The sequence below is a fragment of the Bos mutus genome, chromosome 6, assembly GCF_027580195.1.
Source record: "Bos mutus isolate GX-2022 chromosome 6, NWIPB_WYAK_1.1, whole genome shotgun sequence".
Taxonomy (NCBI): domain Eukaryota; kingdom Metazoa; phylum Chordata; class Mammalia; order Artiodactyla; family Bovidae; genus Bos; species Bos mutus.
Window position 1 is genome coordinate 58,895,132 of NC_091622.1, and position 26,117 is coordinate 58,921,248.

At 35.2% G+C, this 26,117-nt stretch overlaps 1 protein-coding gene and 1 non-coding gene across 5 annotated transcripts in view; both read right to left on the reverse strand.

Moving 5' to 3' along the window:
• The window catches only part of PDS5A (PDS5 cohesin associated factor A), a 133,756-nt gene that overhangs the window by 30,018 nt on the left and 77,621 nt on the right, over positions 1-26,117 (reverse strand). For 3 of the 4 annotated variants that reach the window (XM_070372283.1, XM_070372281.1, XM_070372282.1), the window contains exons 13-23: positions 25,335-25,448; positions 23,358-23,439; positions 22,129-22,177; positions 21,762-21,901; positions 18,043-18,158; positions 11,631-11,736; positions 9,403-9,563; positions 6,196-6,319; positions 5,266-5,424; positions 3,320-3,388; positions 2,112-2,248 (exon numbers count right to left, since the gene is read on the reverse strand). In XM_070372283.1, the coding sequence (XP_070228384.1) occupies positions 2,112-2,248; positions 3,320-3,388; positions 5,266-5,424; positions 6,196-6,319; positions 9,403-9,563; positions 11,631-11,736; positions 18,043-18,158; positions 21,762-21,901; positions 22,129-22,177; positions 23,358-23,439; positions 25,335-25,448 (1,257 nt within the window). Of the gene's footprint in view, positions 1-2,111; positions 2,249-3,319; positions 3,389-5,265; positions 5,425-6,195; positions 6,320-9,402; positions 9,564-11,630; positions 11,737-16,007; positions 16,303-18,042; positions 18,159-21,761; positions 21,902-22,128; positions 22,178-23,357; positions 23,440-25,334; positions 25,449-26,117 lie in introns of those variants that run through there. The other variant, XM_070372284.1, reaches the window with a different exon arrangement.
• Positions 18,527-18,598, reverse strand: TRNAG-CCC (transfer RNA glycine (anticodon CCC)). The gene has a single exon. It is a non-coding gene; the product is annotated as a tRNA-Gly (tRNA).

Below are 26,117 nucleotides of genomic sequence, written 5' to 3' on the forward strand. Positions count from 1 at the left end.
GGGAATCTAGAAGGCCCAGGAATCCCCACTCCCCACCCAGTCAACTTAAACTATCTAAATAGTAAAATGTGACACTGATGTGGTGAAAGAACAATCTTCTTACTTCAACTGCTAAATGGAACATAATATAGCTTTGATATTTTAAAGATTTCAAAAAATGTAAAGCTGCCCTAAATCCACAAGGGACTATTATTTACCACAAGAGGAGAAAACATGGCACTCTTGGACCACATGACCATCAAAGTGAGCACTGGTAACAATGAAGGACTCTCAAATGGTTTCTGAGGCAAATGATTCAGGAATTTAAAAAAATTACTAATGCTACTATCTGGGTATGTTACTCTGGAAGATGGGGAAACTGAGGCTTGGAAAACTGATTCATCCAAGTTTGTACAACTAGTAAATGGAGCAGGAAGTTGAGTAAGTTTCTGATTCCAGAGTCCAAGCTAAACTATGGGATACATGCTGCTGCTAAGTCGCTTCAGTCATGTCCAACTCTTAGTGACCCCATGGTTTGCAGCCCACCAGGCTCCTCAGTCCATGGGATTTTCCAGGCAAGAGTACTGGAGTGGGTTGCCATTTCCTTCTCCGATGCATGAAAGTGAAAAGTGAAAGTGAAGTCGCTCAGTCATGTCCAACTCTTAGCGACCCCGTGGACAGCCCACCAGGCTCCTCCATCCATGGGATTTTCCAGGCAAGAGTACTGGATTGGGGTGCCACCGCCTTCTCCGATGGGATACATAATGTCTAATTAAGATCTGCCTAATATTTCATAATATGCATGTTCCAGAACTGGCCATTCTCCTGTGTTTTGCAATGAAAAAAAAAAAACACACTGGAAAGAACATGTTAGTATGTATATTTTTATATGATTCTTTTAATTTCATGAACATAAAAATAAAGCCAAAGAATAACATTAATATAAGGACTCAGAAACAAAATGCCAAACTGTCCTGCCAAGACTATGCCCATTTATATTCACAGCAGTAGTGAGGAAAATCGTTTTCCCTGATCCCAAAGAGTAATGATTGCTTAAAAAATTTCTTTTTGATGATTTGATAGACAAGAGGTTCCACTTAAGTTAAAATTGTATTTATTGTATTTAGTGATGTCAAACATTTTTTTAAAGATAAACTGGCAATATATAATCTTCATCTTTATTTGGGATCCTGCCTGTTTATCACTGATTTGTAAGAGCTCATTATTAAGCCTCTGCGACACACTGTACATGGTTTCCCCAAATTTAAAACTTGCTGTCCTTATTCTTCAATCTGTTCATGCAAAGCTACTCTTGGCTTATGATAAAAATCATTTTTGATTGTTTTCTCCAGTTTATCAAAGCATTCAGCATCTCTACTGAATGTAATTGTGCATTTCCTATCTCCTCCAATAGAATGCATATTCCTTAGAGGAAGAAATTATTGTACGTTTAAAAGGTCTGGCAGTACCTGGCATGATAGTGTTCAATAAATACTGAAAGCATAAATGAATAGTTAAGTCTATCCTCTAGAGTGCATCACAAGTAGACCAGTAAATGAAAAATTTGACTTTTATTTTCATCTTAAAAGGTACAGAAAGAAATGGTGATTTCACAGGTTTAAAGACTGAAAATGTGTAGAAATGGAAACAAATTTTTTTTGGCATTTGCAGAACCTTATATAGTCTGCAAACCACCAAGAGGCTGCAACTCTTTCTTCTTTGAATCTACACTGAAATTTTTATTTTCTTTCATGGCATCAAAACACTACACTTGTTCAATCACTATACTTACAGGGTAAGTTGAAGGCAGGAACTGAATTTTATCTGTTTTTACAGCAATGCTTTTCCTAGTGTTTGGCAAATATTCAACAAATATTTGTTTAATTGATCCAAATGTTGAAGCTAACTGTAACACTGCTATAATGATTATGACTACAAATTTACTGGAAAAAGGTCAGTCTTTAAAAATGAAAATACACCATTATTCAGATATAAACCCGAAGTAAGTACATAATTGAAACACAAAACATACAGTGCAATTATAACAGCTAATATTAAGTAAATAATTCTTATGTAAGCTCTACCAACATCTTGAAGCTCAAAAAAAAATTGGAAAGGAAGAAAAATCTCACCTGATCCTCTTCTGCTCTGTCAGGTCACCCTCACTAACCAACATTGCTGATAATAACCGAAGAGTTGAATTGGCAGATTTAGACTGGTTGTTTTTCATACCCAACAGCCATCTTACCAGAAGTTTAATTGCCTGTACCTATAAAATATTAACATGCTAAAAAAAGAAAGCAACTTAAAATTCCACTTAAAGGGAAGATTTATGTTAATTAACGAGATTACTTAACTGCCAGCAGACATGTTTTATTAAACAAGTCTGTAGGATAATAATAATGAGAACTAATACTTATTCTGTTTATGCCAGGTGCTTCCCCCAGATTTGTATTTATTATTTTATTTAATCTACCAAACAACTCTGTGAGGGAGGTATTCTTATTTCTAATAAGTAAGGCAACCTAAGACACATTACTATGATAGATAGCATACCCAGGCTCTGGCTTCTGAATTCAGACTTTTCACACCTGGACACTTGCTTTTCAAATCACTTAAAAATACTGATATTTTTTTTTTTTAAAATAACTAAACTACACAGATTGTAGTGGTTAAAAATAACTAGACAGACTTTAATATTTCTTATAGTACTGAAGAACTATTTTGATCAAAAAACCCAGGAGATTTTGTAATTATCTGTAGTCATAATTGCTTGGAGCCTTATACTCAAGACTGTTATGAAATGTATGCAAGAACTAGCAAAAGAATGTAGATATCATTTACTACATTTATTTATTGACAACCTGGAAAAAGGAACTGATGGAATAAATGATGCCTATGAAGCTATTCAAGGTGAGATAGATTATCAAATAAGATAATAAAGAAGTTTTGTTTTAAATCCCAAGACTACCACTTTAAAAATTAGCTTTACTGACGGATAATTTACATCTATCAAAAGTTACCAATATGATGACAGTCATTTGTTTTTGCCAAATTAATGTTCATATGCCTGTAGATAAAAAGTGGTAATGAGGCTAGACCTGAGGTGCTTCTGACATCAATATTCTACAATCTCTATGTAAAACAGCCTCACTGAAATCATTTCAGCAAGGCAGGAAGATCCACAAAACATGCTGACATATATCTATATGTAACTTCCTTCAAGGACAACTGCAATTTGAGAAACACACAATTTTTGGTTTAAAAATAAAGCACCTTATGCTTTTTAAGTGTTAGTTTTATTTTAGCATAACAGTCATCGAGTTCTACTCAATTTTACCTTTGCTAGTACTTCAGGGGAAACCTCTTCATCTGGAGACCATAATTTTCCATTCTTCTCACCTGTTGACTATAGAAAATTGAATAAATTTAACTTTTAGAAAAAATTTTTAAATTTTTCTCATTAAGGTTTCATGCTGAACAACACTGTGCTCTAGGAACCCCACAAGAAAGCCATCAAATAGGGACTGGAAAAGAAAAACAAAGTTGGAGGGCTAAAACTTCCTGACTTTGAAACTTAACTTACAAATCTATAGTAATCAAGATAGCATGGGTGGTTCTGACATAAGTATGGACACACAGACCAATAGAACGAAGCAGAAAACCTTCACGTATACGCTCAACTGATTTTAAACAAGAGTGCTAACACCAATTATTGGGAAAACAACAGTCTCCTCAACTCCTCAATGGTGCTGGCAAAACTAGATATAGCCACAAGCAAAGGAATGAAGCTGGACTGTTATATCATATATGAAAATTAACTTTAAACCTGGATCAAAGATCTTAAGAGTTACAACTAAAAAATTCTCACAAGAAGGTACAGGGGGAAATCTTTTTATTCTTGGATTCAGTATATAAATATTCAGAATATATAAAGAATTTTTACAACTCAACAACAAACAATTCAATTCAAAGTGGGCAAAAAACTCAATATTCAAAGAAGATATATAAACAGCCAATAAGCACATGAAAAAAAAAATCACTAGCCATTAGGGACACAAACCAAAACCACAAGATACTACAACAAGTAAAGAATAAAAAAAAAAAAAACCAAGTAAAGAATAAGTGTTGGCCAAGATGTGTAGAAAATGGAAGCTTTGTGTATGGCTGCTGGGAATGTAGGTATAGACACTGTGGAAAAATGTTCAGCAGCCCCTCAAAAAGTTTAGCATAGAATGATCATATGATCCAGCAATTCCACTCCTAGGCATATATCCCCCAAACCAGGGACAATGTTCATATCAGCATTATTCACAACAGTTAAAAGGTAGAAAACACCCAAGTATATATCAATAGATGAATAAACAAAATATAGGTTAAACATACAATGGAGTATTATTGTGGCACAAAATGAAGTCTTGAAACCATTATACTGAGAGAAATAAGCCAGACACAAAAGGATAAATATTGTATGATAAGAAGGTAATAAGCAAATTTATAAAGCACGCAAGTAGAATAGATGTTACCAGAGGTTGGTGGGGAGGAGGTAATGCGGAGTTACTGGTTAACGGATGTAGAGTTTCTCTCCGAAATGATAAAGTTCTGAAAACAGGTAGTGACAATAGTTATACAACAATGTGGACGTATATTTTGGATGGTGGCTTGGAGCACTGTGGAGATGTACTTGGCTTTCCTGGGTTACCCCTTGTTGTATATGGGTGTATACATATGTTATCAAACTTGTTTGTTTTTAATAAAACAAAAAACCAGTAAGAACATGGGTGTGTATAATGTAAGTGAACTGTACACGTAAATGGGGTAAAATGGCAAAGTTTATATTGTGTATATTTTACTACATACAAAAAACAACCATCTTAAAACAGAATTTATGAACAATCAAGCCACCACTTGTGGCCAGCCTTGTCTACCAGTAGTACAAAGAACAATACGAAACTGAGTAGGAAATGAGACTGGCCATGCTTGCAGCTTTCACTGCTGTATTCAACTGGAGGGAGGAGAAAGAGGAAGGCGTGAACTGGCAGGTATTTTTTTTTTGAGTTTGAATACTGAGGGTTCTATTTTTTACTTCATGATTCATCTATCTTATGTTCTCAATTTTTTCTTAAAGAAAAATTCTAGTAATAGCTACATAGCAAGATGTTATTTTAAATAACAAAAAAAGTAAAAGAGAATCATACACAGAGAAAAGCAGACGTGTTGTTTCTGTGACAAATAAAGATGTTAACAGTCTTAATCTTATGATTCTAAATTTAATGAGAAACTTACCCTGTCATTCATTAGTAGATCTTTAACAATAAAATTTGCTACTACAGATTTCATTGGGGAAGCAAACTGATCTGGTGCTAACATAGAAATGTGGCCCAATGAAACTAACGGAGTTATAAGTTGTTCTGGTACGTCAGCATTCAGACTCCTACTGAGTGGCTATAAAAATAAAACAGTCAAAATTACTAGTTTGTTTTATAGACATTGTACAGAATAGTGTATGTTCCCGAGTCCTCCTGAATTTATTGTGCCCCCAAAAAATCTGTTCCAAAGAGATGATTTACAGTAACTTCAGTTATATTAGACACTTGATTCTTATTTCACCTATTGAAATTTAATAAGATTGAAACAATGTAAAAAAAAAGGAAAAGTAAAACCCACATAAAATAAAAACAAGAAAATTCTTCCACGGTCAAATCAGCCTTATTTTTAAGTCAGTTATGTTGGTGGGTTTCTTGTCCTGTGGGAATATTTAAAATGACCATGGATCATAATATTTAAGTCCACTGGGTTCTGTTCATATTGTATTCAGTTTATGACAATAGGAATACCTTTCTAGTAGTAGAATCAGGCAAAGGATCATACATAAGGAAAGGCAAACAAAACTAATTTTCAAGTAGGGTTGTCGGGTCCATAATAGCTTCTCAAGCTAAATGGACCACTGAGCCAAAAAAGCTAAAATTAAGTAAAATAATGTAACACAAAATACATAAAACACCCTTCAATGTGTAGTATTTGAACATATAGTCTGATCTAAAGGCTGGGAATATCTAAAGTGCTGAATAAAATAGAGTCCCTGCTCCCATGGAATTTATATTTTAGACTGGGACTAAAGAACTTAAAAAAAAAAAAGTGACTCTTTAGCTTCATCAAATCAGAGAGAATAAAAATAAAAATCAACAAAAACACATCATATGTAATTATATATACCTCAAAAATCTGTGCAAGCTGGACTTCTTTATTTGTGAATATGGCATGTATACAGTGAACAGCCTGTTTTGCTTGGTGTGGAGTTCCTCTCTTTGCTTTCTGATGTAAAATGGGAATTAAGGTCCTGGGGGAAAAAAAACATCATAGTTTATTTTTAAAAAGCCCATAAACCACAAGTTGTTCTTTTGGTTGTCTCCTACTTCATCAGTAACTATCTGGAGGTACGCTCGAAGAAAGCTTCTCTTCTAAACTTCCTGATCTATAAAAAGATTTAAAGCCCCTTTCCCCATCAAGTACAATATAAGAAATACAATGCCTCTAGAATAAAAGAGCTACTCCAGAAAACAATTTTCTTTTTAATGTTACTTCATAAGTATGCAGAAGTAAACAAGCCACCTTTAATTTATAATCTAAAATTGCCCCATGCCATATTTTCACATTTGTCTTCTAACAAAATACTCCTAAATTTTCCACTTTCCTCTCACAATCCTCTTCAGTTGTTTTGAAGCAGCCATGGGGAAAAAAGTAGCAAAAGGTCAAATTTTATTAAAAAACAGGTAAGAACATACCAGTGAGAGAAAGTATGCAAATAAAGTATGGCATGTTTCTATCAAAATATAAAAAATTGGCATATACATCAAATGGATAAGACAAAACATTCATATAAAATATACATCAAAATGTTAAGTGACTCTCTTCATTTATAGTTTCTAAAGTTTCAGCTTTTTATAATGAACTTAAGCATTTTTTTTACATCAAAAGAAAATTTGTAAGCCAAAACAAAAATTTAGGAAAAGATACTTGCTATACATCTGGTGTAATACTACTACTTTATAGATTATAAGGTCAATGATATCAAATCAAGTGCAATAGTGAAAAAGGGTCATACTATAATAGCGGTCCTCAACCTTTCTGGCACAGGGGACCAGTTTGTGGAAGACAGTTTTCACCATGGATAGGGAGGGGAAGATGGTTTCAGGATGATTCTCAAAAGAAGCACGCACATGTGCAGTTCATAGAAGGGTTCGCGCTTCTGTGAGAATCTAAAGCTGCTGCTGATCTGACAGGAGGTAGAGCTCAGGTGGTAACACAAGCAGCTCTAAATACAGATGAAGCTTTGCTTGCTCCCCTGCTGCTCACCTCCTGCTGTGTACTGATCTATGGAATCAGTACTGATCTGTGGCCTGGAGGTTGGGGACCCTTGTCTTATAATAATGGAAGGCTAGATATAAACGGCAATACTCTAAACCTTTATGCACATCAATCAAAAAACTGGAACATATGCTAGTCAGTGTGAAGTCTACCTTGAAATTTATGAATGTGCCATATTTCTCTCCATACAGTTTAGAATAATGAAAAGGATTTTCATGCACAAATATCAATACATTCCTTGACTGAGCACTGTTGAAGTCTTTCTTTCAAATTCATTTACCAAGGTAACGGTTCTTACAAATAAGACCAGTTAGTAACAAAAGAAAGTAAGAGTTTTGATCAAACTGTCATTAAATACATTATTAATTCTTCTTAGCCTAATGAAAGGATGATGCATAGGTCAACTTTAACCTTGCTCCTTGTTTTTCTAGTGTGCTATAATCCAGTTACACCACCAGGGTTGTTATTGAGGTCTGCAGTGTTGTGCTTCTCTGCTTTTTCAATAATTCCGTCCTTCCTTCCTGACTAGTCTTAAGAAAAGCTATGACAAACCTAGATAGTATATTAAAAAGCAGAGAAATCACTGCCGACAAAGGTCTGTATAGTCAAAGCTATGGTTTTTCCAGTAGTCATGTATGGATATGAGAGTTGGACCATAAAGAAGGTTGAGTGCTGAAGAACTGATGCTTCTGAATTGTGGTGCTGCAGAAGACTCATAAAAAGTCCCTTAGACAGAAGATTAAATCAGTCAATCCTGAAGGAAATCAACTCTGAATATTCACTGGAAGAAATGATGCTGAAGCTGAAGCTCCAATATTCTGACCACCTGATACGCAGAGCCAATTCACTGGAAAAGACACTGATGCTGGGAAAGACTGAGGGTAGGAGAAGGGGGTAACAGAGGATGAGATGGTTGGATGGCATCACTGACTCAGTGGGCATGAGTTTGAACAAACTCTGGGAGATAATGAAGGAAAGGGAAGCCTGGTATGCTGCAGTTCACGGCGTCACAAAGAGTCAGATACCACTTATCGACTGAGCAACAAGTCTTAAGAACAAGAGGTTTTAGTCGTCATGTCCAAAGTTACCTCTTCTACTGTTCCTTCTGGGATAGAATTCCTTTAAGTACATCCTTCACCTTTAAAAAAGTATAGATTTTCCCATTTTGTAAAATTCACAGTAACTTTAGCCCACTGTGTCATTTTTTCTATAATGTACAAAGATAAAAATTATCATTTCTAGAGTATAAACTCCTTGACAGCAGAGACTGATAGTGGTAATCTTTTACATTAGCCACTACAGTGCTGACAATGAAAAGGATATACAATAAATGTTGAATTATTTCTCAAATTAAACTATTAGCTCAAAAATCCAATAAAAACTTAAGGAGTCATGAATTCTCTTATTCTATTAATATATCATGAGGAAAATGGGTTTGATTTGAATTTACCTCAAACCATTTACATAAATACCTTGAACATCTGAATACAATAGCTATCAGCAACGTGCTCTTCCTCCAAGACATCTCCCGTGTCTTATGTCTAAATCACACTCTCAGTACAAATTCTGATCCTAAGGCAACCTCTTAAAGCTGCCAAAGTAAAAATACCAAAATGTACTTCATTCGTATGAGGAGAGGGGAAGTAATCTAGAGAGAGAAAAGAACCATGACCAACAACTAAGCAAATAATGAACACTTCATTAAGCACCTTTGATTATATAATTCTTGAGTGAGATATGAAGGCAGTACCTACTGAATTTGGAGTTGGAGAAAAATAAATAAATTAGAAAGATGTATTAATCCTAAATTCTGTGGTAACTTTTGATAATTAATATTAATATTTAAAATAAAAGTTTTAGGTTGTTCCTCCGCCCATATTCAAATGGTAGAGGAGATAAGTCAGACAGAGAAAAGATGAAAACAGAGGATACAGAAAAGCAGCTTCTAAATAAAAGTCATCCTTCCTCCTCCGTATCTTCCTAAGAGAAACAATGACCCTAAGATTCCCACACTTGGAAAACTCTTGTGTTGATCATAAGAAAAAGCATACTCACGACCGTATCTGGGGTAGGTCTGTTTCTATTTTGTGGCCTGTGTTTCTAAAAATCTGTATGGCGGCTTCTGCTACCTTGTCATCTTCCATTCTGAGGCACTGCAACAGGGACTCATATGTCTCTGCAGAGTGGAACGAGGTAGGATGTGTGAAAGACAGAACCTAAAGGAACAGATATAATGTTTTAAGTTCACACAATGGTTATAATCCATTAAAAGAACTGTTTTCTACTAGAAATAAAATTTTAAATCATGAGCTGCATATGCTAGCAACACAATCAAGATTGTATCTTGTAGCCTCCCTGGAGGCGAGTTGTGGCTAACAGTTCTTGACCGACAGCCCTGGTCCTGTTTTCTTCCCTACCTCTTAGTCTATTCTGATACGGGGAATGTGGGAAATGTGGCTCCTTTTTCATGGGAGTGATAGATGGGAACAAAATGCTAACACTAGGCTTTATTTCACTGGCAAAAGATACTCTATAAGAAAATATTTTAAGTGAAATCCATCACAAAAAATTTACTCATAAGTAGTCATTATTGGAAATTTTTAATCATGAGAGTCCCTTGGACTGCAAGGAGATCCAACCAGTCCATTCTGAAGGAGATCAGCCCTGGGATTTCTTTGGAAGGAATGATGCTAAAGCTGAAACTCCAGTACTCTGGCCACTTCATGCGAAGAGTTGACTCATTGGAAAAGACTCTGATGCTGGGAGGGATTGGGGGCAAGAGGAGAAGGGGACGACAGAGGATGAGATGGCTGGATGGCATCACTGACTCGATGGACGTGAGTCTGAGTGAACTCCGGGAGTTGGTGATGGACAAAGAGGCCTGGCGTGCTGCGAATCATGGGGTCGCAAAGGGTCAGACACGACTGAGTGACTGAACTGAACGAACTGAAGTCATTATTGGAAAATTTTAATCATGATTACAAACATACAAATAATTGTTCCCTTTATTTATTAAGACATAAGTTCTAGGCTATCTTTAAGGAATTTCTATCTTTAAGTTAGAAATAATGTGTCTACAAAGTTTACCTTCCATGAAGCAGAAACAATTTAGTCAGCCTGATACATGGAATAAGGCCTAAAAGAAAAATAAGGAGGTAGGGGAATGGAGTATGTAGCCCTCATTAACTTACTATATAAGAATTTTTTAAATGGGTTATAAAGTGGAGAGAGAACTTTGGTAGGGTTCAGAGTGATAATATTTACTTATGAGGTTTTAAAAATTCAGAGAAAAATGAGGATTTAAATTTGAAAAGCTGAATCAAACCTATTAAAAATGTTTGCCTTAAAGATGATTTTCCCCTGTAAAAAAAAATTTTATTTCCACAATCTGGAAACAATCTTGTCTTCCATCACTCCTCAAAGCAATAATTCTAACTACTCAGGCTACATTCACAATCCCTAAAACATGTCCTAAATTATTCTCTTTGATGATGCTGTGCTCCCCCTCTAGATTAAATTATGTCTCTTACTAATTGTTCAGTTCTCTGACCTCTTTGGCATCTGTTTACCATTTGTTAAAAAAAAAAAAAATCCCAATCAGATAAATGATGTCTTACAGTAATTCCTGTGAGCAATCCTACTAACCAATATGCAGGTTATTTGAAAGGTAAGACTAAATCATTTAGCACATACTGTTATAAGCATAGCAGGCATGCACATGATGAATGAATGAAACAGCAAAACTCCAAAAATATTATTTTATAATGTAAAATAATTACATTAGTATAATTCAGAAAACATGTTATTTTTATAAAATGCTGTATTACAAATTTTAATCTTTTGAATACTTCCAATGAAATAAAGCCTGACCCTTGCATATCTTTAAGGTGATTCATATTATAACTGCAGAATACATATGGCATCTAGAAAAATGGTACTGACAAGCCTAGTAAAGAACAGACTTGTGGACACAGCTGGGGAAGTTGAGGGTGGGAGAAATTGAGAAAGTGGTATTGACAAATATACACTATCAGGTGTAAAACAGTCAGTGGGATGTTGCTAAATAACAAAGGGAGCCCACTCAGCCGGGTGCTCTATGATGACCTAAAGGGGAGGGACGAGGTGAGGGGAGGAAGGTTCAGGAGGGAAAGGATATATATATATAAAATTATGACTGATTTGCACTGTTGTATGGCAGAAACCAACACAAAACAGTAAAGCAATTTTCCGCCAATTAAAAAAAAATGACTGCAGAAAAGACAAGCTGTTTTAAGACAAAATACCTTAAGAAGTTCAAGTCCTGAACGAATAGCTGTATCTGGACTTACACCCTCCTCTTCGTCATCTGCTGTCCCTTCTATTGATTTATTCATCAGTTTTACCAGTGCACTATTAAAATAAGACAATCTAAATTAGTAACACTACTAGATTAGTAACTATATCTTAATTGCATTGTAGCAGACATATACAGACTCTATGAACATCAAATTAAATATTTTCTGGAAGAAAAAGTAATTTTGTGATTTTTTAAACTTCCCTCTCTACATGACAAATGAGCTTATTTTTAGTTTATCCTCCCATCCATGTATAACAGTAATTCTAATGAAAAGCAACAAAATTGTCAAATGTATCAGAAGTGTGTATTTTTAAGTATAAGCAATGTAATATTCATATCCATAAATGGAGATTGTTTGAAATTTTAAGAAAAACGTTAGGATAGCAGTTGCTAAATAGACAAATGAGAACTCACTCAAAATAAAAAACAAATAGTAAACACATAATGAGCAAAGGCATTGAATTAATCACATAATTAATTTATTGAATCACTAATACCACTCCTAGAGATTTATAGCAAAGAAATTGAAAGCAATTCATGAGAAGCATTGTGCTCTCTCTATATATCCACACACAGAATCAACAATTAAAAAGTATTTAATGTTCAACATTATTAGTTTTTCAAATACAACTAACCGCCACAAACTAGAAACTACCTGTTCAACAAGATACTATTTTAAGTTAAAACAAACACGATCTTTGTTCTTGAGATTTCATTTCCTTGTTAGTGATCTCCCAGTACAGGCAAATATTCAACAAACTTAGCTTTCACCCTACCTCAAAACAAACCCCCTTCCCCAGTAGGTGTGTGTGTGCTCAGTTGTGTCCAATTTCCATTAGGAGTCACTCCTTATTCACCTCCAACTCCTTCAGCCCTAAGCATCCTCTAATCTACTTTGTGCTGCTATATATATTTGCCAATTCTGAATACTTCATATAAATGGAGTTCTCAAGGTTCATCTTCCCCTGGGTCAGGAAGATACTCTGGAGGAGGAAACAGCAACCCACTCCCGTGGGCTACACTCCATGGGTCACAAGAGCTGGACACGACTGAGCACATGCCCACACATACGGTACCTCCAGGCTTAACTTTTGGAGGACTGTCCAACTGCTTTCCAAAGCACCTCCAACATTTACACCCATTAGCAATACATGAAGGTTCCAATTTTTCTACATTCCTTCCAACTCAACTCTTTGATCATAGCCATTCTAGTGGGTATAAATAAAGTGGTGAATCACTGTAGCGATATATACATCAAACAACTGTCATCACCACAAAAACCTACCTTACACTTCTTCTGTGGTTAATTCCCTTTTCCTACTCTGGCAATAACTGATCAACTTTCTGCCACTAGAATTTTACCTTTTATAAAATTTTATATATTTTGTGTTTGACAACTTCTATGTGACATAATGCTTTTGAGACTCCTCCATGTTGTTGCATAGGATCAGTGTGAACCACTGAAATGAACTTCCTCTCTATTGCTGGTAAGTACTTCGTTGTATAGATATACCACAGTTATTTTTATCCAATTACCAACTGATGGACTTCTGGGTATTTACACTTTAAACACAAGTAGCGGTGGTGGTTTAGCTGCTAAGTCATGTCTGACCCTGTGACTCCATGAACTATAGCCTGTTAGGCTCCTTTGTTCATAGAATTTCCCAGGAATGACTACTGGAGTGGGTTGCCATTTCCTTTCCAAGGGATCTTCCTGACCCAGGGGTCAAACCTGTGTTTCCTGCATTGCAGGTAGATTCTTTCACTGTTGAGCCAACAGGGAAACCCAAAGACATAATGACGTCTTCCTTTCTTATACGCGGGGCTTCCCTGGTGGCTCAGACAGTAAAGTGTCTGCCTACAATGCAGGAGACCTGGGTTTGATCCCTGGGCCGGGAAGATCCCCTGGAGAAGGAAATGGCAACCCACTCCGGTACTCTTGCCTGGAGAATCCCATGGGTGGAGGAGCCTGGTGGGCTACAGTCCATGGGGTCACAAAGAATCGGACACGACCGAGTGACTTCACTTCACTTTCTTATAGGCAAATGTCTAATATTGGGATTTCTGAGTTGAGACAATGTTGAGATAATCTGATGCTAAAACACTGCTTTCAACATCACCAACACACTGTTAGTTACGTATACATCAACACTTTGTATAGTCAGCAATTAGAAAAAAAATTTTTATTTTTGGTTATGCTGTGTCTTTGTCGCTGCTCAGACTTTTCTCTAGTTGCAGAATGCGGGGGTTACTCTCTAGTGGTGGTACACAGGCTTCTCATTGCGGTGGTTTCTCTTGTTGCAGAGCATGACCTCTAGGGCATTTGGGTTTCAGTAGTTTGGGCACAAGGGCTCAGTATTCTACAGTTTCTAGGCTCAGAGCCCAGGCTCAATAGTTGTGTGTCATATGGGCTTAGCTGCTCCGCAGCACGCGGGATCTTCCCAGAACAGGGATCAAACTCATGTCTCCTGCACTGACAGGCAAGATTCTTAGCCACCAGGAAGCCCCTCTATAGTCAGCATTTTTAATTTTAGTCAGTACCCCGGAGTTTACATAAACTCATGTCCATCGAGTCGGTGATGCCATGCAGCTATCTCATCCTCTGTTGTCCCCTTCTCCTTCTGCCCTCAATCTTTCTCAGGATCAGGGTCTTTTCAAATGAGTCAGCTCTTCGCATTAGGTGGCCAAATATTGGAGTTTCAGCTTCAGCATCAGTCCCTCCAATGAACACCCAGGACTGATCTCCTTTAGGATGGACTAGTTGGATCTCCTTGCAGTCCAAGGACTCTCAAGAGTCTTCTCCAACACCACAGTTCAAGAGCATCAATTCTTCGGTGCTCAGCTTTCTTTATAGTCCAACTCTTAACATCCATACATGATTACTGGAAAAACCATAGCCTTGACTAGATGGACTTTGTTGACAAAGTAACATCTCTGCTTTTTAATATGCTGTCTAGGTTGGTCATAACTTTCCTTCCAAGGAGTAAGCGTCTTTTAATTTCATGGCTGCAATCACCATCTGCAGTGATTTTGGAGCCCCCAAAAATGAAGTCTGACACTGTTTCCACTCTTTCCCCATCTATTTGCCATGAAGTGATGGGACTGGATGCCATGAAATGATGGGACTGGATGCCATGATCTTAGATTTCTGAATGTTGAGCTTTAAGCCAACTTTTTCACCAATGACATGTATTTTTTAAAAAATTATTTCCATTTTGAAAAAAATATTCTGATTTAAGCTACTAGAAGGAAATCCCATAAAACACGTGAATTTATAAATAAAACTACAAATATTTGATAAAATTTATACATGTATCTGACTACTCATAATTGTCAGTGCATGCATTTATTTAATACGTATTTACTGACTACCTATTGTGAACTAAGTCTTAGGGTCTATCCTGGAACTACAGTGTAAAACAAGGCAGGTATAATTTGCTTTCATTACGGTGTGGGTGGGATCACCATTATTAAGTCAAAAAGTTGTATGAGGCAGATCCAAATCTTGAAGCCAGAACTATAATTCTTCTTTTCGTGAAAGCAGTATTACTGATCTGTAAATCAGATAAATAATACATACTCCAAATATTTCACAGAGTATGATGAAGCAAAAGATCATCACCAATCCAAATGCATGTTCAAAACTGCTTGGATATCTTCCATGTGTCCTTTTCTTTCCTATCCTGTAACAACTGCTCTAAATCTTTATCATTCGAACTCAGGTCTCCTTTTTAAATTCTTCCACTGAGTAGACTATCTAACTTTTGACCTAAAGGAGAACAATGGAGCTTTTAGGGAAAACTGTAATTTTCCTATTTTATAACTTCCTTTAATTTGTATCTATCATTTTTTAACACCATAGGGGAAGATTTTCTTCTTACTGGTCCATTTTCTTACTGATGGTGCTCCATCATACTTCTATTCCCCTTAACCTATCTTCAACCTCTTTTCTTTTAGTATCTTAAAAAAATTATTTATTTATTTCGCGATACCGTGTCTTACCAATAGCTGTGCCCTATGGGATCTTTTGGAGAAGGAAATGGCAACCCACTCCAGTGTTCTTGCCTGGAGAATCCCAGGGACGGGGGAGCCTGGTGGGCTGCTGTCTCTGGGGTCACACAGAGTTGGACACGACTGAAGTGACTTAGCAGCAGCAGCAGTGGGATCTTTAGTTACAGCATTCGAACTTTCAGTTGTGGCATACAAACTCTTAGTTGCAGCATGTAGGATTTAGTTCCCCAACTAGAGATCAAACCACGGCCCCTGCCTGGAGTCTTAGCCACTGGACTACCAGTAAAATACCACTTAGTACCCTTTAACGGTATTTAAATATTTAAAATCACTCCATTAAAAACAAGAAAAGGCCTGCATACAGATTTCTGAAGAGGCAGGTCAGGTGGTCTGGTATTCCCATCTCTTTCAGAATTTTCCACAGTTTGTGGTGATCCACACAGTCAAAGGCTTTGGCATAGTCGATAAAGCAGAAATAGATGTTTTCCTGGAATTCTCTTGCTTTTTCGATGATCCAGAGGATGTTGGCAATTTGATTTCTGGTTCCTCTGCCTTTTGTAAAACCAGCCTGAACATCTGGAAGCTCATGGTCCATGTACTGTTGAAGCCTGGCTTGGAGAATTTTGAGCATTACTTTACTAGTGTGTGAGATGAGGGCAATTGTGCGGTAGTTCGAGCATTTTTTGGCATTGCCTTTCTTTCGGATTGAAATGAAAACTGACCTTTTCCAATCCTGTGGCCACTACTGAGTTTTCCAAATTTGCTGACATATTGAGTACAGCACTTTCACAATTTGAGATAGCCCAACTGGAATTCCATCTCCTCCACTAGCTGACGCTAGTGACCCATACCTCCATAGGAGACGCTCAGACACAGTTCCGTGTCCGTCTCTGTGAGGGCCCTGAGTCCTGGTGCACACAAGGTTGGTTTGAGCCCTCTGAGCATCTCCGGCGGGAATGGGGTTTGATTCTAAATGCGAATTTGCCCCTCCTACCATCCTGCTGGGGCTGCTCCTTTGCCCCTGGATGTGGGGTATCTCTATTAAAAATTAATAGCAAAATACCTTTTGCTATCACCCAGCTGTAAAAAACTACCATGTTTTTCTCAGAACCTTAGCTTTCTTATTTGCTAATAAGATTAAAGGATAAGATCTTAGTTAAAAAACAAACATCACCATTACGGATTGAATTGAATACCCTAAATTCATACGTAGAAGTCCTAACCTCCAGGACACCTCAGAATGTGACTACTTGGAAATAGATGAGATTTTAATTATTTAATGAGATAATTAAGGTAAACTGAGGTCAGATGGGTGGGCCATAATCCCAAATGGCTGTTTTCTTATGTGAAGAGGAGGTCAGGACACAGACGTGTGAGGAGAGCAAAGAGGAGGTTAACTGCATGCCATGGAGAGGCTCCAGGAGAAATCAAACTTGATCATGGACTGCTACTCTCCAGAATGTGAGAATACAAATTTCTGTTGTTTAAGCCACATAGTCTGTGGTATTTTGCCATGGCAGCCATAGCAAACTAATATGATTGGCATTTTAATACAACCAAACAGTGAGTCACGTACTAGTAATGGCTAGAACCAGGTCTCCTAATTCAAAGAAAAGAGAATCAATAAATGTTAGTCAGTAACCCCAAATGGAAAGATTTATAGCTGATGAGCTGGAAAAATGGTTAGTACAAGGTAGAAGTATTCTCAGAAGTTTACAATTGAAAATCATTAGAAATAAGTGAAACATATGAAATCATGGGAACAATTAATCAAAGACAATAGATGTCAATGTTTGTGATGCTAGCCTGCTTATTTTTTACATATTATTACTAATTTTCACACTCATCCACCAGGAGATGTTATACCCCTATTAAAGTTAAAAATAAATTAAAAACTAAATTAAAGCCAAAAATTGGTAACAGATGTGTTCTGAAAGCAGATTAGTCTAATGGCAATCTTGTGCTCCTTTCATAATGCTATTCTGTTTCTCACATATCTCAAGTAAACAGTGATGTAATACATACTAAAAAACTTTATGAGGCCATGAAAAGACTTAAGAAAACTCAAAGGCTGATGATAGCTATAGATTTTCTTATGTTCTAGGTTTTCTTTAATGAGAACATACAAGCTAAAAATAAACACAAGATTTCTTTCTAAAATTAAATAAAAAGTAATGAAACAAACCAACGATCAGAAAAGGAGCCTGTCTTTCTTTCAACTTGAATGATACATGATATAGGTTCCCTGTATACCTTTTGAGGTCTCGTTGGGGACCCAGAATTTAAACTTACAACACTGTAGTTTCAAATTATATTTTATTTATGAATGAATATAACTCCTAGTTTACCTGATGGCTTCTGAATCAATGTGCACAGGTGCAATTCTTTCCAACAGAAATTTGACCATCTCTAGAAAAGGATTTGTTGGCTGCTTAGGATTGGCAAGTTTCCGGGCTATTTCTCTCTATAGGAAGGGAAAGAGTTTCACTGTAAGTACGATCCTTTCGTGTTTTTCAAAATAAAAATGATCCTAGGCATCAAAAGCATTTAAGGATTTAATACCATCAGATGTAAAAAAAAAAAAAAAAAAAAAACTTTCTCTGCTTTATACCCTGACTAAAATGATATACTCATTAGGCAAGCACTAGAAAATCTAGACTGTAGAGGAAAAAAAGGGGGGTAACATGGTATGATTTATACCTTTTGTCTCATATTTCTCTCATGAAATTACTACGTAGTAGACAATCTTTAATGCTGTATATTTTTACAACTGATATGCATTTATTTATTTAATGGCTGCACCAGTTCTTAGTTGCAGCATGTGGGATCTAGTTCCCTGACCAGGGATCAAACCTGGGCCTCTGCATTGGGAGTGTAGAGTCTTAACCACTGGACCACCAGGGAAGTCCCTTTAGTATCTACTTTTGAAAAAATTAAAATAATTTATACTGTCATGGGCATGTTTCAATGGTTTACTTCATAGTCTGAAAAAACTTTTCTTTTGGTCAACAAATTTTTTTTTAAAAGAGGAGAAGACTTTTAAGTGTATGAAGTTTTTCAGTTCTGGAAGATCATAGTTGAGTTAAAAAATGGTGACATTATATCAAAGAGTTCCTGCAAAAGAAAAGATAGTATTGCTGCAAGTTTCTAAAGAATATAAGGACTTAATGATTGTAAGAGACTGAATCATCCAAAGACAAGGTTAAATTTATAATGTGTTGGGTACTAGAGAAAGAAATTTACATTAATAACAAGTATTTTCATTGATTATTTCTGATGAATAAGTGGAAATGTTAGTTGAGAAGATAAAGCACATTTGCTTTCCAAACTATAAAGCAATATAACAAATAATAGTCACTCTATTTATTAGTTTTTTCATGAAAAAAAAAAAAAATTTAAGGAAATGTGTCCAAGGGGATAAAGGAAACAAATTTCTGTCGTACTTTCAGTGACTTAAAAAAAAAATTAATTAATTTGGCTTTGCTGGGTCTTAGTTGCAACATTTGGGATCTAGTTCCCTAATTAGGGAATGAACCCTGGACCCCTGCATTGGCAGCAAGGAGTCTTAGCCACTGGATCACCTGGGAAGTCCCTCAGTGACACGTTGACACAAATTAATTATGAAGGTCATATTAAATTAGATAGCATCCATGTTTGCTATTAGAGAGTAAAAATCCAAAGGACTGAGATTCAGAAGAAAATTTATTAGTCACTAGGAAGTGCTTGATTTATTTTGCAAGTAGTAATTAACTCAGCAAAGTTTCAGCATTTGAGAAAATAAATATTTTAGTCAGTGCTTAGGTCCTTATACACTTTGGTCTATACTACAGATAGATATTTAACATTAATTTTGTATTATCTTTTGAAATCAGACTTACTTTGTGCAAGTCTTCCTAAAGAGGGGGTTTTCTCCCACTAGGTATAAAGTTTACTTGCTTTAACATACGATAAAGTCAGTGATTGTCTAACAACAACTATGCCATTGGAAAATTGCTAGGCAAACTATATAGTCAGTATTAAAAAATGAAAGAACTAGGCATTAGAAAAGAATTATGGTAATACATATAAGTACAGGAAAAATAAAGGAAATGCTAACAGGAAAAAGAGTAAATCACATTTAAGCACAGTGATAGCACTATATAAAATATACCAATGTATATAAATAATAATATATTTAAGTAATTCTTCAAACCACATTTTATGTATGTAATATTTAGGTAATCTCTCATAACAATTATTTTTAAAAAGTATATCTGTCATAATCCTAAATGTAAGCTTATACTGGGGATAAGCAACAAGCCAAATTAGTATGTGGCAAGTAGGCAGCAACAAATAAAGTTTCCTTTACACGTTCAAAAAAAAAAAAGACTTTCTACATCTCTAGTCTCCTGCTTCCTACCATCAATCACCCTGAGATGTTTTCCTTACATCTGCTTTGCATATACTTTCTGGATTTGGAAGCTCTTAGATATATCTGTTCTGACAAATAGCAGGAATCACGTTACTATCACTTTTCAAACTCAAGTCCTGTTTTTCTCAGACCAAAAAGTACCACTTGATTGGGTTCTTGCAAATGATGAAATATGTAGAAAGAACACTGTCATGGGTCTATTAAGATCTGGACTCTACCTGAAGCTCAGTCACTAGCTGTGAAACACTGGATGAGAAACTTCACCTCTTTAAAATGTAATCTTTATCTGTAAAATGAAGTGGTTAAACCAGTTATCTCTATGGTATTTTTCAAGCCATTTCATTCTATGATCCAATTATATTAGTAGATACCCAGCAGAACACAGTATTCTGGAACTGGAATTCTAAATACCAAGAAGTAAATGAAACCTTTAAATGTTCTCAGCAAACCATCCCATTCAGAAGTGCAAAGACAAGGTTATTTTGGGCACTTGTGACATTCACATCCCTAGGTACAATGGAAGAATCCACTGCTCTCTTCCCTAAACTGGCTTCCTCCCACCTCTTCCTAATTACTACTCTTTTAAGATCCTATATGCCTATTAGACTGAGAAAAAAAAAAAAACATATTCCATGCTCCCAAATGACTTTGTATATACATCTGTTTATAGTCCCTATATGCCTACTAGACCCTGTATGCCTATTACACTGAGGAAAAAAAAAAACATATTCCATGCTCCCAAATGACTTTGTATATACATCTGTTTATAGTCCTTATCCCTAATCACATATTTAAATAATTATCTTTCTAGAGCAAAGTTAGACATAAATAACTGAAATGACTTTCTTTCTCTTATTCATCTGTATAAGCCTGGTCCCAAGCATAGTGTTTGGCATATATATGTAATACTGTATTGTGTTATATATGTGTAATACTGTCATATATGTGAAATACAAATTTATTAATATTTAAATCCTAAAGGGCAGTCTGGAACCATGTATTAGGTAAGATACCTATATCCATATCTATCTATATCCTCTTAACAACCCTGTGAGATTGTTAACATTTAGAGATGAAAAAAATGAATCTCAAAAATACTAAACAACTTGCTAAAGGTCACACCAGTAGTAAACGGTAAAGATGAAATTAGAAACTGTCTCATAAAATGGTAAGTAAATGAATGAATTTTTCCATGGGTATTGTCAACAACTGGTTTTCTATAAAATAGTCTAAAAATAGAATGAAGACAAAAGCCTAAACAGGAATTACCTTGTTTATAAATGTGTATATGGCAACTGAACTATTGCTGATATACTGACAAGGGCTTTTCTCATGCTGATACATGGGAGAATACACACACACTAGAAAATTCTGATTTATCTAATAAGTGTCTACTAAATACAAATAATTTTATCTTGCTCGATTCCTAGGACCAATCTCCCTGGCTTACTTCTCTAGTGTTTTTCCTGGAATTTGACTGACTAGTGACAAGTAAAGAGAACTAAGTCGACCACAGATGTACTCCTAGGTGATTCAGAGCTCACAATACTGTTACATTCACACAAATAAAATAATTTATGTAAAGCAGATTTTAATGAAATCTAAGTTTTTATAAGCAAAGCTAGAAGAACAAATACAGAAGTATAATTTACTAACCACACAAACATCTGCCTGTTTGCACGAACAGGTTGGACTGATTAACAACTCCAACTGAGATCGCAGTTTCTCATCATCACCGAGAACTTGGTTAAATTTCTTCACAAAATCTTGTGCTTTCCCAGGATCAGGCAAATTCTCTAGAAGATTAAAAAAGAAACAATACTGCAAAAGAAAAACTACTAAACTAAAACCAAGCTGTCTTAAAAAATACTGCTGTCCTACCAAAAGATAAGACTATATGGGCCTTAGAAATAAAATTATTAAGGATTATTTTTTCTTACTAAATAAGTATTAAACTGATAGTTCCACTGGGTAAATTATTTGATGTCTGCTATAAACCTACAAAGTGAATAAACATACTCACTTGCTATGGTCATCAGTTTTCCAAACATAGCAGAACAGTTAGCTTCTGACTGAAATTTAAAACAGAAACAAATGACGTCATATGTGCTAACAAAATTTCATTAAGAAAACCTACACTCAGTATTGTACATTTTCTTAAGTTAAAAAAATCCATCATAATATACCCAGTAGGAAATGGCTTACCATATCTACAGCCTATGCAGATAACAAACAACCATGGAGTAACAACTATTAAACTAGCACAAACAGAAGGAAAGGAAATGCCAGCAGGAAGGTATTTTAAAAATTTTGAAAGTTATATAACTTTCATAGGGAAATTATCTTGTCAGAAAACAGAACAGAAAATAATGAAAACAATTATCGTATCAAAATTACTGTGAAACTATACACCAAATAAAATTAGCTAAAAATGTGTAAAGTAGAAAAAATTTCTTTCTGAATAGTTCTACTAGCTATTCTGTGGCCCATTAATTAATGTATCACCTTCCTTCCTACTGCCCTTTCCTCCATTACAAGAGTACTCTTTTATTAATGAATCTGTATGATCCCATGGACTTCCCACTTTTTTTAAAGTTTTGTTGGATCACAATCATGCCCATTCATTTATGAACTATCTGTGACTGTTTCTGCACCACAGAGGCAGAGTTAAGCAATTCCAGAGACTGTATGGTCATTTACCAAAAAAAAAAAAAAAAAGACAACACTCGCTTTAGGCATCCATGGCCACTGAGGGGGTCTCTGTGCATGGTTCCCTGGCTAAGTACACCTACTCTAGCAAATATGTTTAGAAGCATTTATATTATTTATGTTTCTTTTTTCAACCTTCAGAAAATGCTGGGCAGCATTTCTTTGTTAATTTGACTTTGGAATCTTCAAAGGATTGATACCTGATTTGATACTGATACTACAATGACAGACCAAAAGTCAAAGAGGAAAAAAATTTGACTTCTAATATAATTTTATACTGAGATTTAATTCTAATTATTTGAAAACTGATAAACTATAAATTCTTAGTGTCAAAATACTTGATATACTAGAAAACACCATTTCTGTGCTCATGGTGAAAAATATTTTTTTAATATTCATGTGAAATGTAAATTTATCTTGGATAACCACAGAAACTAACTGACATTTAGAATATAAAACAGCTGAGATACCTTTTGCTTGCTTCATTATACAGAAAAATTAACAATGACTAAAACTGTGAATTTAAACAAATCATGAACCTACTGTAGGCTGCTTGTGCAAATCCAACAGTTCTCGTACATGACTTCTAAGCATGTTCTGACACTTCCACATTTCATTGAGAGCTCTGTAAATAGTTATAAATATGAAAAATATACATAATATAACAATACTGGTAATTATTCAACTTTACTAGTTTTCTCACTGCATGGTGTAGATACGCCATTCTTCTACATCTACCTAAAATTTAAAGCTTCAGAAAATTTACTTATTAGGATTAAGACAGTTTGGTTTACAATAGTAAACATAAGGCTTCTTATGAGAGAAAATATTTGAGAAGTTTTCAAGGATGAATAGGATCTTGCCAAGTAAACTGAAGGAATTCAGACATTCTAAGCAGAGGTAGCCAGAAAGTTCTGCTACAAACAGAGAGAAAAATGTCATTAAAGTACATGGCACACACAGGGACATGAAAAAAATTTATAGGCTTGGAGGACAGAACGTGAGTAGGGGAGCATAAGGAAGCTGGAAAGTATTATAGAAAAGGATCAGATCGTGAAAGGCCAGGCTAAGGAGGTATGCATGAAATAGTGCAGATGACTTCAAAAATGAATTTCTTGGAAATGATGTGGATTCAAAACATGCCAAATTTAAATTGAGTTTCTTTACTCTGGATTCTTTTCTCTCCGTGATAGCAGATTTTCTTCTCTTACAAACCCACTCTGTAATTTCAGGTGCTCAAAATTAGTTTATTTCTGAGTACTCTTTGCCAAATATAAACAGAGATCAAGACCTCTGGCCTGGAATTTACTATCTACAGTGAACGTTATGAACTACTTGCAAATCCTTAAAATGATGGCTGATGTCTTCTAATAGGGTATGTTACTCTGTGGACTTTCTGCTGAAAACGCATAATCTCAAACCAGTAATGAGGAAACACTGAATGAACCCGAACTGAGAGAACATTATATAAAATAACTGACCTATGCAACACTGTTCTGAAAACTGTCCAAGTCATAAAAGACAAAGGCAAACTGAGAAATGGTTCCAAATTTAAAAAGACTAGAGACATGATAATTAAACATGCAACATGTAATCCTAGAAAGGGAACAAAAATCCATAAAGGACATTATTTGGACAATTGAGGAAATTTGAATACACACTGGATTATACAATATTTTATCAATATTAAACCTCCTGACTTTCAATGAAAGCACTCTAGTTATATAAAAGAATATCCTTGTAATTAAGGAATACCTATGTATTAGATGTAAAGGAATGCAGTGTCTGCAAATTACTATCTATGGATCAAAGAAAGTACGTATGTAAAGTACGCACAAATGATAAAGCAAATGGTCAAAAATTAGGAATTTCACTAAATGGGATTTAAAAAGTTTTGTTATTATTTTTGAAACTTTTCTGTAAATTTGAAATTATATGAAATTAAAGTAATATATATATATGTAAATGTAATAACTGAGGTTCTTATTAAGGAGAATCAGAATTCTCAATAAGAGGAGTTACTTACTTTTTTAAAAGCTTTATTAAAGTGGAATGCCCACAGATTCTAAGTGGCCTGGGATATTTAAGTTATGGTGGCTGTCTGAACAAAATTATTAATAGTGCCTTCTTTCAATCTCAAAAATACTTGTTTCGACAATCAATCATACAGTTATTCTACACAGAAGTGATCTGGACATGTTCTCCTGACAAAGAACCAGTTCTTATTTCTTAGGCTTAGTATGGTAAACCTCCAATAACGTGATTTAGATCCCAGTCAACAGGTGCACAAAAGACAATTTTGACATGGGGACTTCTCTAAATTCCTGAAACCATATTGCTCAGTTGCCAAATATATCTATGCATATAGGAATATTTTTGCTTTAATTTACTTGAATTTAGATAAAAATTTTCTCTATAAATATTTATCTGAGGTTCTTGATTCAACTAGAAGAAGCAATTAGAAATGATTAAATAAATAATTGTATAAAAGATTCAAGAATCATTTAAAAAGTAACTTACTTGACAGCATTTGGATCCAAACTAGCATACAAATAATACAAGCATTTCATTCTCTCTTCTGTTTCCAGGTTGTGGGGGACAAGATATTGAGCAAAGATTTTCTCTACCAATAGTCTATGAAGCAAACAAACAAAGAGAAAAAAACCCCAAGTAACAAAATTATTCTGTTTTTCAGAAGCAAAAGCCATTTTATATTTTAACCACCTCATACAAAGATACCATACCAATGGTGATACCCATGTGTGCAAATAAATGGAAAAGATCAGTATGTGATCAATGTTTTTCCTTACAAGTATAGTTATTTTTAAATTTAGAGCTACAGTTGTTACTTGTGGCTTTACACTTTGTCAGCCTGAAACATCTGTTCTAAAAGGGTTATATATTATTCCTAAGCACAGGATGCTAAGCCTGTTCCACCTGTTCGTCATCATCAGTCTGGAGCTATCAGAAATTATTTAACATTACAAATAAAGCTACGATCAAGAATTACTAATTCTCAAAAAATGTATCAATTTCCTCTGATTACAGTCTGGCTCCTTTCCCATGTTGTCATTCTGTAAAATCAAGGTGATCTTCCTTCATCATCCTGAAAATCAGCTTCTCTTATGCAGATCTGTCTTCACTGCACATTCTAAATTCGTTACCATATTCAAATATCCTTCTTGCTAAGCCTATATTTATTATTCAACATCACTAGAATAAAGGTTCTTATTATAAGGATTATAATTATAAAATTATTCTTATTTAATCCTTATTAAATATAAGGATTCTTCATTAGCCAAT